This window comes from Mizuhopecten yessoensis, unplaced genomic scaffold, assembly GCF_002113885.1.
Source record: "Mizuhopecten yessoensis strain PY_sf001 unplaced genomic scaffold, ASM211388v2 scaffold4123, whole genome shotgun sequence".
NCBI classification, from domain to species: domain Eukaryota; kingdom Metazoa; phylum Mollusca; class Bivalvia; order Pectinida; family Pectinidae; genus Mizuhopecten; species Mizuhopecten yessoensis.
This window is the reverse complement of record NW_018405387.1, coordinates 296,603-315,523: the sequence shown is the minus strand read 5'-3', so window position 1 is coordinate 315,523 and position 18,921 is coordinate 296,603. Positions and strand designations below refer to the sequence as shown.

The window sequence follows — 18,921 nt, the reverse complement described above, 5'->3', positions numbered from 1 at the left end:
ATTGGCTTTGTACCCATAGACCTGAACAGACTGCATTGATTATCTCTGTACCCATAGACATGAACACATTGCATTACTTGTCTTTGTACCCATAGACCTGAACAGCCTGCATTACTTGTCTCTGTATTCATTGACCTGAACAGACTGCATTCATTGGCTTTGTGCCCATTGACCTGAACAGATTGCGTTACTTGTCTTTGTACCCATAGACCTGAACAGACTGCATTAATTGTCTTTGTATCCATAGACCTGAACAGACTGGATTCATTGGCTTTGTACCCATAGACCTGAACAGAGTGCATTGATTATCTCTGTACCCATAGACATGAGCACATTGCATTACTTGTCTTTGTACCCATAGACCTGAACAGACTGCATTGATTATCTTTGTACCCATAGACCTGAACAGACTGCATTAATTGTCTTTGTATCCATAGACCTGAACAGACTGCATTCATCGGCTTTTTACCCATAGACCTGAACAGACTGCATTGATTATCTTTGTACCCATAGACATGAACAGAATGCATTACTTGTCTTTGTACCCATAGACCTGAACAGCCTGCATTACTTGTCTCTGTATTCATTGACCTGAACAGACTGCATTCATTGGCTTTGTACCCATAGACCTGAACAGATTGCATTATTTGTCTTTGTACCCATAGACATGAACAGATTGCATTACTTGTCTTTGTACTCATAGACCTGAACAGATTACATTATTTGTCTTTGTACCCATAGACCTCAACAGACTGCATTGATTTGCTTTCTACCCATAGACATGAACAGATTGCATTCCTTGCCTTTGTACCCATAGACCTCAACAGACTGCATTGATTATCTTTGTACCCATAGACCTGCACAAATTGCATTACTTGTCTTTGTACTCATAGACCTGAACAGCCTGCATTCATTGGCTTTGTCCCCATAGACCTGAACAGCCTGTATTAATTGTCTTTGTTCCCATAGACCTGAACACACTGCATTGATTGGCTTTTTTCCTATGATTCTGAACAGATTGCATTACTTGTCTTTGTATCCAGAGATCTGAACAGACTGCATTGATTGGCGTTGTACCCATAGACCTGAACAGACTGCATTGATTGGCTTTTTTCCTATGAATCTGAACAGATTGCATTCCTTGTCTTTGTACCCATAGACCTGAACAAATTGCATTACTTGTCTTTGTACCCATAGACATGAACAGCCTCTATTAATTGTCTTTGTACCCATAGACCTGAACAGACTGCATTAATTGGCTTTGTCTCTATAGACCTGAACAGACTGCATTGATTGGCTTTGTCCCTATAGACCTGAACAGACTGCATTAATTGTCTTTGTTCCCATAGACCTGAACAGACTGCATTTTTTTTTTGTCCCTATAGACCTGAACAGCCTGTATAAATTGTCGGTGTCCCTATAAACCTGAACAGGTTGCATTGATTGTCTTTGTCCCTAAAGACCTGAACAGACTGCATACATTGTCTTTGTTCCTATATACCTGAACAGACCTCAATAATTGTCTTTGACCCTATAGACCTGAACAGATTGTATATCTTGTCTTTGTCCTTATAGACCTGAACAGACTGTATAACTTGTCTTTGTCACAAAAGGCCTGAACAGATTGCATTGATTGTCTTTGTCCCTTTTAAACCTGAACAGACTGCATTAATTGTCGTTGTCCCCATAGACCTGAATAGACTGCATTAATTGTCTTTGTCCCCATAGACCTGAACAGACTGCATCAGTTGTCGTTTTACAATTTCGATACAATTTCGCAGTTGCTGGTGGTTTTTTTTGAATTGCTTTATTACAGTCATCATTCACACGAGTTTACAGTTTGTCGGGATCCATGGTTCTTTATATTTTGTTTTAGTGTATCGCCACGCCATTTGAGCTGTGTGCTGACGCTATATTGTTACTGCACCTGCAAATACAATTATGCTAGCGAAGTTTTGCGTGTTTGTTTGCATTTTACTACATGCAACACCACTGTGACGCCATAACTAAAAAAATAAATGGCAACGTTAAAGACTGTCAATGGTAACAGAAAAAAATGTTTGCGAATACATATGTTTCAATAATATCATTGTTACAGTAGTATGACGACTGTAGTAAAACTGTCTTGAATTTAGTTACATTTCATATGAGGTTTATAAGAAGCATCGCTGAAATGAAATCCTCTTTATTCGTTTCCTAAATTCCATATGAAACGGAAGCGAATTTAAGATCCAATACATATAATATTATGTAAATTATAAAAACTAATTTGTAAAGTCTACTACTGTGAAGAGTTTCATTTATATGTTCCTTTTAAGTAACTATTTGACCAATCAAATGCTTGTAGATGCTTTAAGCAGATTGATATCAGGAAAGTCTTAAAATCGACTAATATTTGTATTGATTTAAGTTCAAAACTTGTATGGTCTTCATATGTATTACACGCATATTGGTAAATGGTAATTAAGATACGTTTTTCTACTGGTTTGTATGTATTCTGCAAAGTCAAAATAGTTTAGTGTTGACATCAACGAGAAATTATTAATTAGCAACGGCATAACAATAAATTGAATATTACCAATGCATGTACATGCAACTTAACAAAAATAAAATGACAATAAATAAAAAAATAAAAGAATGAAAAATTATTTTTCAAAAGAATGCATATTTGCGGAATCAAGATTGAGACTCTAAATAAATATCAATTTTAGATAAATTCAAAATGCTGTGTTTGTTATACATGTAGAAATGAAATTTTGTGGATTCAAGAATATTTCTCACTAAAATTGACATAAAGCATAAAACCTACACATGTGACTGTATAAAGTTACGTGTACAGTGTATCACCGATTAGAAATCAACAACACATCGACTAGGCCCCAAAATGTATAGAATTGAGTTAGGAAGACAAAGATGTGAGAGACGTAAATCTGTCCAAATTAATTCTAAATTTAATTCAGATGTTTTTATCATTTTCATCTATTTTGTGTTAGTATGACTGAATGAATGTATTGCTGTTCATTGTACAGTAGGTCTGGAAGAGTTATCTCCTCTTTAACACACGTACAACACCAATGGTTTCGTCCACAACGGTAAAAAGATGTATGCGGAGAAAACCCTACTTTAGTTAAGGATACTGCAGTGTTTTGATAGCTGAAATACAGCCCCGATTAGAAATCAATAGCACACTGCTTCACCTGTAAACGTGACTGTTATATATTCTTGACATCCAAATGGTTCGCTTTACTTCCTATCTAACACTGTTATTTCAATGTCACTAAAATAATTTGGAGAATAACATTTCACACAGCAAAGTTTCCTTTGAAGAGTGAAATTTAATTATGTCGTCATTGATTGATGTGGCAGTGTGTATCACCAATTGCCGTGCCTTGATGCTGCTACCCTCTTCCTTCTGTAAGGAATGGTAATCTAGTGGTGCATGTAGGACGTCGGGCTCGTTACCGAAGGGTTGCGGGTTCGAGTCACGTCACGGCACTGTGTTGTATCTGTTCCAATTTACTCAGGTGTAAATGAGTTCCTGATTGGTCAGTGCTAGAATTGTTGAATGCTAGCTGTGAGCGCCGAAATGGCAGCACCAAGAGAGTTGAGAAAGATATTGGCTGGTTGCAAAGGCCCTATAACCACGGGTAATAAATTGTGAATCGCTTTGAGACGACCTACAAACTAGGTTGTGATAAAGCGGTTAGCAGACGAACCTCGAATTACTCTTACACATATTATGAGGTATTTAAAACCGTGTTTAGTTTCAGATAATTGATATTGGCTACGTACAAATGTAGATTCGTATTTATAAGAAATCAATTATTCGATCGATCATTTAGAAAAATAAGTAATTGATCGATACAAACAGAAGTAAAAAAATATTTCTCTCTAACCCATGACACCTGCTTCAAAATCCATTACTGACAAGATCAATGAGATCTGACAAATGAGACCAGGACAGATCTTTTTTGAGACCAGACTTAAACACCAGACCAGATCAAGTTTTGAAACCAAAATGATACTAGATTAGATCAAGTTGTGAGACAAAACCAATCAGACTAAGCCAGGTTACATTTTGTTACAGGACCAGATCAAGTTTTGAAACCAAAATGATACTAGATTAGATCAAGTTGTGAGACAAAACCAATCAGACTAAGCCAGGTTACGTTTTGTTACAGGACCAGATCAAGTTTTGGTAATAGACCAGTGAGACCAACTTGATCAAATTTTGAGACCAGATCAATGAAACTATACCAGACCAAATCAAGTTTTGAAACCAGAATGAGACTAGATTAGATCACGTTTTGGGACCAGACCAGTGAGACCAGAACAGATCAACGTTTGGAACCAGACCAATGAGACCAGATCAGATCACGTTTTAGGACCAGACCAATGAGACCAGCCCAGTGAGACAACACCAGACCACGCTTTGACACCAGACCAGTGAGACCAGACTAGATCACGTTTTTGGACCAGTCCAATGAGACTATACCATATCATAGTTTGAGACCAAACCAATGAGACCAGACCAACGAGACCAGATCAGATCACGTTTTGGAACCAGACCAATGAGACCAGATCAGATATTTTTTTAGGACCACGCCAATGAGACCAGCCCAGTGAGACCAGACTAGATCACGTTTTGGGACCAGACCAATGAGACCAGATCAGATCAATTGTTGGGACCACGCCAATGAGACCAGCCCAGTGAGACCAGACTAGATACCGTTTTGGGACCAAACCACTGAGACCAGATCTGATAAACTTTTGGGACCACGCCGATGAGACCAGCCCAGACTAAAAATTCGGGACCGGACCAACCAGACAGAACCTGACCAAACCTGACCAAACCAATCCAGACCATGTTTTATAGTATGCCTTTTCTTGTTACCTCGGTTGATATCCTATTCATCTCTTCTCACTCGTTGTTTGGCAATGAAGCTGGCAATACTTGATCTAGATAATTTTACCACCAGCATGTTTAACATCCCTACGCGACAAAACATGATCCTCCATAAAATGTTAATAAAATGTAAAAGTCATTATTCAATTCCTTTAATTATTTGTTTTAATAAAGTAGGGTATTTAGTTCATATTTTAATAACTACAGACAACTACATGTATAATAATTTGTATTATTAAATAAAAATTCCCGTCATATCAAGTCAGATCACTACGCGGTGTTCATTACCTCCGAATCACTATATCCTGATGTTAAAATATCAACATCACCTTTTCACATTATACTTAATCACTGTCACTGTCAGAGATGACACTGATTCTCTCACAAATACTTTCTGCCAATCGCTCAGCCTCGTTTTGATCTACGAGACGCTGACACCGTGTTTCATTCGACGTGAGTTTCCTCTCTTCAAACAGTTAGAATTGATGGCCTGCATAGTCTGCTGGTTTCTATAAAAATGAAAGCTAAATGTGGAATTAAACGTTTTGTTTCCCCAAAAGAATAGCATGCATAACAGTAGAATGGGCTGATGTCTCAGACGGATTTTCTCGAGACCTGCGTATCGTTAAGCTAACCAGGCTTTGAACATTTGTCACAGTATCAGTGTTTTGATTGGTAAAACCAGCAAACGTGATATTTATTCAAGAAAAAGTTTCAATAATGTTATGATAAAAGCTCCCTCACGGAGTTAATGTAATTCGTGCTTCAGTAATCGTGATCAATTGTCAACATGAACGATTTGTATGGATCAGCAGTGCAATCAACATGCGTTAGAATAGAAATTTAGATCTACAGGAGTGTCCTAAAGTTTATATTGAGGACATTTTATCGTTGGCATATATGGATAATTAGTGTTACAGTTTCTACAAAGGTTTGAGATCTGTTAACATATATTTAGATAGCGTGTGGTGACTGCAATACTTCCCTGATGTGACAGGAAACAGTATGACAAGTAACCACAGGTGGTGCAGGAACCACTTAATGTGACCCTTCCGGACATCAACTGTTTTTAATTCAACTATTTTTTAATGATATATATATTTTTTTATCAATAACTTACTATCATTTAAATGTACATTGTAATTATATTTGAATGAATAAGTCATTACTAAAATGTATTTACATTTGATATGCATGTTAATATTTCACGTTTGCATGTAATGCATATATTACCGAATCGTCCAGAAATGAATAAATTGATTCAAAATGTATTTCATGTAGTAATTGAAGTTGTTTTGTTTGCTTTGAGGCATTTTGGTTTCACCTTCGTTAATCTACTCCTTCATGATTGTCAATACTATCATTTAACGAATGTCAATTTTGCAATTTGGGTAAGTATAAAAGTGTAAATCAGAATATTGTTATTTAAATAAGTTGATTTCATATGCAAGTTCTCGTAGTTGATATAATATATGATAAAGAGTCGACTCCATCACATCTGTATGTGTCTCTGATATCAGTCGGAGAGGAATACGTACATTCCAGCGAATAAACATTTCTAATTGAATTTATTAATAGCTATATATAAAGCCGTCAAATGAATAGTCAGCTTACTATAGTGGAAGACAACTGTAGTTTGACTGCTAGATTTTTTTCCACATTACATTTTATCTCCTACAGGAAAGAATCGGAAAGCTGCAATGATTATTTTAGCAAATGTTGTTATTGTCCTATAACACACATTTCTATGGCTGACAAACTTATTAAAAGCCCGTTATGGTCCTATAACACACAATGCTATTGATGACAAACTAAATAAAGCCCGATAGGGCTTTTTATAAGTTTATCATCAATAGAAATGTGTGTTATAGGACCATAACAATATTTGCTAAAATATTTACATTTTGATAGAGTAGTTATGCTTTATTTAGTCATTTCGAACAGCTTTTGAACAGCAAATCAAGTGTTGCTATCAATGAAATTGATGAAGTCACAATAGAGACTGATGAAGTTGCAAAAGCAAATGTTGTTATAGTCTCATAACAACATTTGCCTTCGCAATGCATTACAATGGGAAGGACGCAGAGCAAATGAAATTATACTCATTTATATATCGTCGTTCATATAACCAAGTATCAATGTATAATATATCATGCTAGATCTCTCTTTACCCACTCAGTAACATATAGTTACATGATTATTGTGATAATATCAGAATTTATAATTATAGTTGTAGGATGAACAAATTTAAAGAGGTGGACAAATCCCAGGTAAAGCTTGATAAGCTGTCAGCAGAGTTTGGAGCAGAGTCGATAATGTGCCCCAAGTTGGCAGCTCTTAGCTTATAGAGTGACCTCCCCTCAGCTACCCACAGACTGAAGTAATGTTGTGGTGTATTGTGCATGTTGGTGGATTTCTAAAGGAGAGGGATAATGTGAAAAGTACAGGAATTTAAATTGCCAAATGGCAGGCCATTTACTTTCGGAATCCCTCGAAATCCTAAAGGTTCACAGACAACTATATAGCTACTGATGTGTGTTGGTTCGTGTCTAATTATATAATGTATTATTGATTTGTTTATTTATTATATTTTTTTTCTGTAAAGGGCCTCTCAATTAGTATGAGCAAATATGACTTTACATGTAGATAATGCGGAAATTTCAGGAGATGTACCTGTCACAACTATTTCAGGCGTTATTATATGAGTATATAACAACAACAACAACAACAACAACAAAAACAACAACAACAAAAACAACAACATGTGAGGTTTACAATAATTTATCTCATCCCTTAATCCGTACATAAATAATCGCATTCTAGCCTACGAATAAATAACTCTGTACCGCTAGTATGTTTGTCTATTTACAAATGGCAAAAATATACAAGTGATCAAAATATACACAGAAAGCATTTATACATATGTCAGCTATGTCATGGATATTTACACAAAACAAGCACTAGTCTCTCGTGATATTTGTAGATTCTTTCCGTACGGCCAGTGTGGCCAGTACAGCTAAATTTGCAACATTAGATCTACCGACATACGCCAACAAATGTCAAACTAGAGGGAGAGGAGAGCCCACAATTGTGAAAACAAATACAGCGCATGACGTCAGGGTGTTTGAGTTACTACGTCTATTGCCGTAAACAATTTACTGCTCACGAAGACTAATTTTCACGAAAAAACATTTTATGAAGATTTACATTCACGAATGGTTATATTTACGAAGACATATTTTCACTACAACTTGTTCACGGAGACTTATTTTCATAGACTTATTTTAGCGATTTTTCTTCAAAAATAGTAATATTAATAAAGAGTTATTTGCACGACCACTTATTATCATGAATATGTGTTTAAATAATTTCATAATATAGCTTATACACTTATTAAAATTCTTCTGAATGAAATTTAGAAAAATAATTGAGTTTCGAATTAATATCCTCTTCGCAAATACATGCGTTAATTACACAAACTGGAATAAAACGACACGTAATAACATGTTATTACTTCCTGGACCACAAAACTGAAACAGAACAATAACATCCAAAACACATTACACAAATGAAACGAAAATGATTCATTGATAAGAAAGCTTCATATAAGCTAAATATCAGGCAAGGGTTTCAAGATTGTCTTCTACACATTATAAAAGTATCTCCGACATCATTTTTTTTACATATACACGTGTGTAGTAAAATAATTGCATGAACATTGTAGAAAATATATTTAATATGAAATAGGCAGCAAATATATAGTTTTATCCCACAAATGGTTATATTCTTTCTTCCTTTTATAATTTCACAGGGCAAATTAGCATCGTATTTTGTGACGTCACAGTAAAATAATGACATCACGTCTTTTGATTTTTCTCCAGATCGGGAAATCAAATAATGGTATCGTTTTCTATATTGTACGTGTTATGGGATAAAAAAGGATAAACATATCTCATCTTAGTTTTGATAATTGAACATGACCTATACCCATTTTGGTGATTTTATACTTAAGTATAATTCACCCATTAATGATTGAAGATCTTTCTTGAGGATGAGTTTACTCTAAAAGATAAGCTTAATACAGCATTCGCTATCATTGTTATTCTGATGACACACGGATTTACATGGTCATCAAACCACAGGACAGTTGGGATACAGGATCTGGAAATCTGGAAGCTTGTCTGACAGATATCAGTATCTGGATGAACGCCAACATGCTAAAGCTTAATCAGGAAAAGACGGAACTAATCGTCTTTTCCTTAAAGTATGTGAAGTGTAAGGAACGACCACTCTGGGTATTTGTGTATGTGTTTTCCGTATAGGATCTTGTCTTCTCTCAATCTCTACCCAGAGTTGTCGTTCGCTACATTCACATACATCAATCTCTACCTAGAGTCATCGTTTCCCATACTCACTTTCATGAACGTGAAGTGTAAGGAACGACAACTCTGGGTACATATGTACTTGAGGATGTATTTTCTGTATTGGATAAGATTAATATAGTCTTATCGTCACTCCTTTTCTACTCTCAATCTCTACCGTACATGAAAGTTAGTGTAAAGAACGACAACTCTGGGTAAAGATTAGTCTTCTCTGTATAAAATGACGATATAACACACGTATGACGTGTATATATGTCTCAGATACATGTGAAAGTTATATGTTTCTGATTGTTAAGATGTCTAAATGTGTTTGTCGATTCTCGATATAAATAACAGATAATGAAATACATGTCCTTGAGCTGAACTCGGTTCTTCAATCCGCTTCTGTGTTTTCTGTGTTGAGAACGGCTTTTAATGTCGATGATTCAAAGCGCATGCACAAATCTTCATCCAGTCACGTGTTGAAACTTGATGACGTCAATGAACTGATGTGAAGATATCCCTCATCTATCTAGCCTTGTTCTGAAAAATAAAAAAAATGTAAATAGAAATAACAATGATGTCAAGATAAGCTAATTTTGCTTACTATAAATATATCTCGATTACCTGTTAACCNTCATTCTGATTTTAAAAAGAAAGAAAATGTAAACAACGTTGTATAAATGAAATATTTATCTTTCAATAACAATTGTTGTTTTTTCTTGATTTCGTTGTTGGTGTTGCTATTTATGCACGAAATACATAAAACAATGGAGTACACATTTTACTGTAGGATAAACAACTTTACAGATTAATGTAAATATTCATGGAATCCATTGTACTGACAACTCACTTTACGAAAACTGAATTGTTAAGTACAATGTAGTTCGTGCTGTCACTCCGGATGTTGTGTTTTTACTAAGTTATAAGGTGTCCGGATTGACGGAATTTTCTGGACTATATTACATGTACATTGCTTCTTGATCCTCAAAAATGTCCAGACTTCGAGCAAAACAACTTAGCATTTTTAAAATACCCAAAGAGACGTTGCCAAAGAATTAGAAATATCTGTAAATGAAAGAGATATATATCCTTAATTAAATAGAGAAGCATTACAATGTAACATTCAATAAAGCTATCTCATAGTAATATATCATATAATATCTTAATAGTTTAAGATAGATATTTAATTAATACATGGGAAGCTACATGTATCTGCGTCAGTTTATGTGATATCACCTTAAGTATCCGAGAGAGATCTTTTAGGTGAAATATTAGGTTGGCTATAAGTCAATGTCCACAATGTCTGGACTATCAATGGTCCAATACACACACAATATATAAACTGTTTGACCATCGAATTTAGATCATTTACATAAACATTAGGATGTACAGAGTGACGAAATTTCTTAATGTGGAGTCAGTAACAGGTTCTGTTAATTGGGAATACCATTCATCGGCAAGTTAGGTATGAATAATAAAGGTTAAGTTTGTTTTTAACACAAACAGGAATTGAAAACTTTCCGAGCTTTCGAGCACGTCTGTTTCCTTTGTCAAGCAAAGAGTTAAATGACCGGTAACCCGACTCTGAACATCCACTAAGGGGCGGAATGGGTAAACATGTAACCCGTCCCCCTGACTGCCTACAGTATTAGAGTGCAATTGGGCGAAAAGTCTCTATGAATTTTGACAGCTGACTTCACTGATTCTTTCAGCGGTTTAGAATCGAGACACCGGTCATTTGACTCTTTGCTTGACAAAGGATACAGACATTTTCGAAAGCTCGCAAAACAAGTTTTCAATTCCTCTTTGTGTTCAAAACAAACTAAGCCTTTAAGATTCTGTAAATGTGTATGTACTTATGTGAGGGTATACCATGTTAGTAACAGTCTCCATGCATTCAACAGCTATAGGTTCGAGGAAAGGTTTACATAACGTAAACGTCAATTAGATAAAATTTGGTCGTGTTTTTTCACGAATTTTCTTTTTTGTTTTCTTTAGTTTTTCTCACTAGCATACCTCATCTGAATTACAGATCGGTGATATTAGGCAAACCATCTGAATATAGAATATATCTTTATGATTCGTTAAAGTTTAGGGACAAAGTTGTTCTGCATTCAATATGAATACAAAAAAGAAGAGTTTACGTAAACGGTATGAAGAATCGAGCTGTCTAGGATTCAACTTGCGTTTATCTCCCTTTAATTGTCATTTTTTTCTATTACTTCAGTGGTGTCCAACTGTTGCCCATCGTAGCTAGGACAATGTCATTGTGAAAGTGAAGAAGATGACGGGTACTTGTGTCACATTTTAAGGTATGGAAGCTTTTGTGAATAATTGTTTTTTCTAACCTTGAAAGCTAGCAGAACAATATAAACTATTTTTGAAATAGAGAAAACTCAACTTTGTAATGTTCGTATTAAACGTGTATGTTTAACTCTTTTTCAGTATTCATATTGAAAATACGATTATTTGTCCAGAAAATTGGAACTCAGGATGACTTCAACGAGTCTTGTAAGAATTTTAGTAAGAACTAATTTTATATATCAACATAATTATACGTGCACAAAAAATAATAGCGCTATCTCATTCTTGATGCGGAGCAAGTTCAATATCAAATATCTGTTTACGTAATCATGGTCATCAAGACGTCTTTGTACCTGCTGGAACTGAGACAGTTCTGTAATAAATGACGATAGTCAAGTTTATACGCGTTTAACATGTGACTACTAATTACCATTCATATGTTCGTAATGGCTTTCAGCAAAGGTTAGGAATAATTACTCAATGGACATCAATTCAATTAGAAATGCTGTGTTCTTTGTCGTGATAGCACGTGCATTGTTCTGTTAATGCATGGCGCGCAAGTACGTGACATGATATCAATATGTACTGGCATAATCAAAAGACGGCAGCTAATTACAAGCACATGCATGTCATAATGAAGATGGATCTGACAGGTGGATGTGTTGTAACGAATATACTAAACTCAATATATTAATTGATGTGTCGTCTTTGAAGTAACGTTTGTGTTATCTATAGGCTACATATGTTTACTTCTTTTATAAGCCATGACAAAAGATTGAGATTTACTCCCGTACGGGGATCACTTATATTATCAATGTTACAAGCACGTGTATTTTCAGCGTCGAAAAGTAAACAGTGAAATCGGTTCCGAGGTAGTCCTAATAGTTTTGCACTGTAAACACGACGCATTATTTATGTATCTATTAACGAAAAAAACCGAAACCTACCGATGTTTTCCGAATGATTTTTACGTCACTGTAGTCGGATCTTTCCGTCGTGCTTGTACTTACTCGGATCACCTTTATTGTCACTGAAACAAACACGTGTGGTCAACACTAAAATATCGTTCTAAACTATTGTAGTGAAATTAAAAAGAAAAGTGTTAAAACCTAAAATTTAATAATTCTATGATTTTCTTTTTATGACTTTCTTTTATCAAAATTCCATCTAAAAAACAGTCTGTAGTAGAAATTATCAGTTCGTTAATCAAGCAGTTTTTGTCAACCAGTTGATTTTAACTATTGTTTCACACGCGCTTGACAGTTAGCCCCTACCGGAACTATTATACATGTACATACATGCACCAATTGGAACACGGATATCATTGTTTTCTAACGGAAGTAAAGTTTTTTTAACAGGTAATATGAAGATTTTAACTCTTACGCATATAACACGAAGGCTTGACTAATTGCATAAGCTACAGCCAAATGTCTCGCCTCCTGTTGTGTTGTACTTTGGCTTTCGGAGATAAGATATCTGTGTTCATAGCAGCAAATCAGCGGTAAATAGTTTCTTGGTAGGTATGCACTGTAACCGTCTTTGAAATTTCCCTTTCTCCGGACATAACGTTATATGTACTCGAAACCTGAATACCACTCGGGTGTTTCCGTAAGGTATAAAGTGGTTTGTGGATTATGTAAGCTAGTTAGTTAGATCTCTTCGTGCTGGGTTGCACATAAGGCCATCACCAGAGATTTCCGTTTATGTCTGTCTGGAGACCACTGGTGTATTTGTAAGCTAACACTCGTTAAATGCCCCCATTTCACTAGGCTACGACAGGCGGCGTCGGTGTCGGTTAGCCACCATCCGACAGCATCCGACAGGAACGTAGATTGACCGAATATCAACCAAGCACTGGCCGAAGGGTGACGTCGAGAAACCCCAACTGACGCAGAGTGACCGAGAGAACATTTTCTGACCCCGGCAAATTTTGAGCATGCATAAAAATCGGCTGCGACAGGCCAAGATAGCATTTTGACCGAGTACTAACCCTCATCAACCGAACTTCACCGCAAGGTGACGTAAGTCTAACCGAATAGCAACCCCCAACGACCTAACACAAACCCTGACAAACCCTGCCTGTCCGAGTGTTTTATCAGACTCGGTCAACAGTGCGTTTCTCTGCGTTGGTGTTACGTCACAGTCGGTTGCTCTGAGTCGACATTCGGTCACATTCAGTCAGCAAACAATGTCAGGGACCGTCATGCACTGCCTGGCGGGGTTAGACATGGGTCGCCATTCGGTCATGCTGCGTCAGCCTGCGCCAGTGTTACGTCAATATTCGGTCAGCTTGGGTTGTAGTTTGGTCAATGTCGGTTGCTATAAATACGGGTGCGCCACATACGATTGGCTAGTGATACATTTGTTTTCCAAAGCATCATGCCACCAAAGAAATCAAGAAAAACGTTAAGACAGGCAATAAAGAAGACGAAGGGCAAAGCCGTGATGCAGCCCGGAGACACTCCAACAGGAGACGACGAGCACCAGGTAGAGGTCCAGCCAGTTGTTGAAAGTGTGGGCCAGGTGATAACCATCGTTGGGCAAGGGAAGCATCCAANCATCAACATGTCTGACCCTCTGTGACCCTCCATGGCGTAACATCGACGCAACTGCGTCGCACACTAACCCACATCGACGTATGTCTGTCCTATGTGCATCCAAGTGCATCGCAACTCTGACACTCATCATCGCACCATCAACGCAGCTATTGCCGCACACCGACCGACACCGGCCCATTTTGACCGAATACTGACGTAACTCTGACCGATATGAATCGTAGATGTGCCATTTGTGTTCGAAAATGTTCGAAAATGCTCGAACAGTTTTGCGACAGCCCAAAATTTACTGACCGACCCTGATTGGCACTGACGCAACGCAAGTGAAATGGGGGCATATTACATCGTGTGCAATGTAATTAGGCTGATAACATGTTATTTGAGCCAAAATAACAATACAGTTGGTAACACCGTTTGCGTAAATTGGTCATCACTAATTCGGTGTTGGTCATCAAACGCCCCCTGTTCAGTGACGTCATTCATTACAAAAAATAAATAAATGTGTTTTTCACGTGCGTTTGAATGGATATAGGTTGGGGATATTGGATGTTTATGTCTTCTGTACGTATTGTCCAACTCATATATCTGTGTAAATAATAAAATCTCTAGGGACGACCATCGTCAGTATATAACGACCCCGTAAAGGTCAAACTGTGTCGGTGTTTCTTTCGTAGTACTAGTCAATACTTCACCTACATTGTCATCTTAGGCTATGCTTAAAATATTGTTAATTTGACCTTGACAGAGTCTAATTTAATTTTACGATGTATACATGAAAGTTCATCAATTTTAAATGATTTTTTAAGGAAGGTGGTAATTAACGTAATTAGCAATGTAGATATATGTGTATATCTATTTAGAGCATTGTGTATGGTGCCAGTTCGGCACGTAATAAGATAGATTACCTGCTATATATCACTGCATGATTATATGGGGTCATTCATTAGGGATTCACTAAAATAAAGGAAAACGGGGATTTTCAGGTATCGCGGTCCTGACGGTGTTTTTCTAACTGATCTAGACGTTCTTTCAGGAGGTGTCGCCCTCTAGGTACCTCTGGTAAGTTCTAAGTTAAGATAATGATAGGGTATGGTGCCATGGTAGCGTTTCCAGGTTCAGGTGTTACATTTCTGTGCATTTTCGAAAATGGCCCTGGCGTGAGTGAATAAGTTGGACAACACAGAGAAAATAAGCAGCCGTAGAGGACTGAGTAATGCTACATGTATATGTACCTTGCAAGCTAATGAGGCCTTTCTACGAGCGTGAACGTATCTGGTGATATCAATGTCGTCAAGGTTAGCCACATCTGAAGAATTGTGAGACAGTTGCACTTGCAAAGTTAGGAGATAAATGTTCGCGTGGAGCTGAAGCCCTTTTATCTATATGTCTATTACTCGTCGATGTGTAAGGTCTCGAGTAGACACCCGCTAAAGGTCATGGTCAACCTCATGAACTCTAATCATTAATGTTGCAACTTCCTTCCCGACAGCCGTATTCATGAATAATTCAAAGTATTTTATTCCTGCAACTGTACCTCACAGTGAATGGCTACTAGTAACGACCAATCCTAGCTGTAAGTCAAGGTCACTTTTATTACATTGTGACAATAAGCAACTTTGTAGATGGCTGTTTAAGCGTTCTGAAAAGATATTGTGACCTAGGGCTTGATTGGTCTTTTGAGTCCATTTGAAGGGAGAACATCATGCGATTTAATGGAGGGACGACTGGTTTGCCCGTTGTCAGTATAATGTGACCGGATGGGTGTCTTCGGCGGTATGTTTCAGTGAGGTAGCACTATAAAGTCGGCATCAGTTCCGCGCTATCACAAGGAGACAAACACGAACATATCGCAGCCTCCCAAAACACACACGCATACACTACACGCATGCATCTTGCACACAGGGGAGGCCGTCCTTAAATGACCATAGCTGGTAGTAGGACGTTAAACAATACTAAACCACACCAAACGCGATTTAAGTTATAATTTCTGATTTATATTTACGTACATATTGTATGTACATGTACCAATATATATTTATATTTATGTCAAGAAATCGCTTATTTGACAAATCGTATTCAAGTAAAGCCAAAACAACTTAATGTTTAATACCCATAGAGGTGTCGCACAAGTATTAGAGATATCTTTAAATGAAATAGCGATATCTTCATTTTTTTCAAAGATATATATGTAGAAAAAGTAGAGATATACTTCGTTCAAATAAAGATATCTTTAAATGAAATGAACTATATGATTGAATTAAAATATATTTATATATATTATCTCATTTAATCAGGATCAAACAAGAAATATCTATTGATTATAAGATGTTAGATGTTAAGATACACAGTGAGCGAGTGGTTAAGGCATCTGTGACGACCGTCTACAACCACTAGCCCTCCACCACTAGGTCGCGAGTTCGAGGCCTATACGCGTACGGTAACGTTGGACAGTCGCCAGGAACTGACCGCAGGTCGTTGGTTTTTCTCCGATAAGCCGGTTTTCCTGCACCACCAAAACTTGGCACGTCCTTACATAATCATAGGTGTTAATAGAAAGTAATAAAAGAAACAAAAACCAAACCAAATCATTACAAAAACGACAGTTTATGCACGATGCAAGTGCATAATTACACTGTAACATTAGCACTTTCACGATACGTTTCGGAAGACACAGGGGTCTTAAGGATACGGACATTCTTGAATTAGTATTAGGTATGTAACTGATAGTGCCTTGCTTCTCAATATGTATATATGTTGTCTTTTTCACTTTAACATGGAAGAAAACGTTTTTATTTTCAAATTACCTTTTTTTTTATTGTAACAGCAAGCTACATTGAACCATTGTGGCGCGTGCAAATTTAAGTTGGCAAATATGCTTTAGTCGAACGGAATTGAAGAAAGTTGAAGTTGAAAGTCGTCAAGTGAAGCAGAAGCACAAGTTTTTTTTATTCAAGCAAGGAGTGAAATCGGGTTCGAGGTTATCCGAACATTTTCGCACTATTAACATGTCGCTATTGTAATTATATCCAAATGTCCCCTATTTTATATTGTGTCATGTTTCTCTCTTTTCCGGAGGTACATGTATGCACGAAAAATACAGAAACCTGTCGGTGTATTTAGAGTGCTTTTTACGTCACTGAAGTCGGGTGTTTCCGTCGTGCTTGTAGTTTTGAATTACGGAAACACTCGAGTGGTTTTCAGTTTTCGAGTATATCCTTTTGTCACCCTTTTTTTGTAACACGCTTTCTGATTGGATATCCTGCCGGGGTCTATATTTCTAAAGACCCCGCTCTGCCGGGGTCTATCAAAGCTCTTGCGAGGGGAGATAACTCAAACTAGAATCTTTCTTCATAACAACAAAGATGGCGTCCGGGTTAGGATGGGACTACTGGCCCATAGACCCCTTTGACCTTTATAGACCAGACGGGGTCTATGAGCCCGTAGACACCTTCTAACCCAGAGATAACTAATAATGTCCGGAGAAAGGGAAATTTCAAAGACGGTAACAGTGGATACCTACCAAGAAACTATTTCCCGCTTACTTGCTGCTATGAACACAGACATCTTATCTCCGAAAGCCAAAGTACAACACAACAGGAGGCGAATTTCTCAAATTATAGGTGAATAGAATGTTTAAGATGCAAGGAATCTCCACCGCTTGATACCAGCATCATTTCTCAATAGAAAGACCTGTTCTCTTGCAAATCATGTGTAGTCGGTGAAAATATGTTATAGGTTGGTATTTCATAAAAAAAAATCATTCATAACAAAAGAAAATTGATGAATAAGATTTTTCCGTACAATTCATGCCAAACGGTTCTGTCTATAAAAACATCTGGCAGTTCTTCTGCTTGATAGTTTTATGTTATGCCTGTCTAAAAGAAAACAATGCATGCTGATGTTTATCATATCGTACAAATATGAATAATGCCTTCTCAATATTCGTCTACAAATCCCATCCACACCCCATCCTACTACGATCTATCCTAACACAATCTCATAAAAGCTGGCACGGGTTCGGGAACCAAGATTCCGGCTTAAATATCTCGTGAACATTGCCCATACTTTTTTGTAAGCTGTCAGTTGAAAAAAAGTGCATTTCATATCGTATCTGAAGAGTCGGCAACTGATGATTATATAACTTCTGTTTTATTACACAGCTTGCAGATTTTAGATTTTGTTTTTTGTCAAACAGTTTCATTCAAAGTTTAATCATATATACACACACGTATACCACAGGATCTTTCCTAGATCGCTGTACGTGATAAGATTGTAGAAATACCAGTTCTATCTTAAAACCTAAAAAAATATCTACTCGTAAACATTCCTGTTCAGCCTTACTTATAGTAAAATATTTTTGCTTAATTATAAAACTATCTACAATTTTCAAATATTATACATTTCGTATTGTATACTGTGGACATTTTGGCCATGTATATGATATATTATATATTGTATAAAAAAATCATCATTACTTTCAGACGCGATTTTGTAGTATGAATGACGTTTAACAAATGTTGTGTGTAGTACACGTACATACATACGAAGATTATGCATTTATAAACACAGGATGTAAGAACACAGAAACACATTCAATCATTTTTATGCAATAAACAAACATACAAACATTACAAATCCATTCATCATGCTGAAAACGTACAGCGCCCAGCTGTATCAAGCTTCCTGCGTTAAAGTTACAAGCTAAGTACCATCAAACATTTTCTAAAAAAACACTTGCCTACACGAGAGTCTAATAGAGGATAAAACATAACAACAGAATAGTGGGCACCGA

At 36.7% G+C, this 18,921-nt stretch overlaps 1 protein-coding gene across 1 annotated transcript in view; it reads right to left on the bottom strand.

Annotated features, from left to right (window-relative positions):
- Nucleotides 1-7,671: 7,671 nt before the first annotated feature.
- Nucleotides 7,672-18,921, bottom strand: part of LOC110448656 — a 69,578-nt gene continuing 58,328 nt past the window's right edge. The window contains exon 3 of the mRNA XM_021495023.1: nt 7,672-9,810. Coding sequence (XP_021350698.1) covers nt 9,796-9,810 — 15 coding nt within the window. The 3' untranslated portion in view covers nt 7,672-9,795. The remainder of the gene's footprint in view (nt 9,811-18,921) is intronic.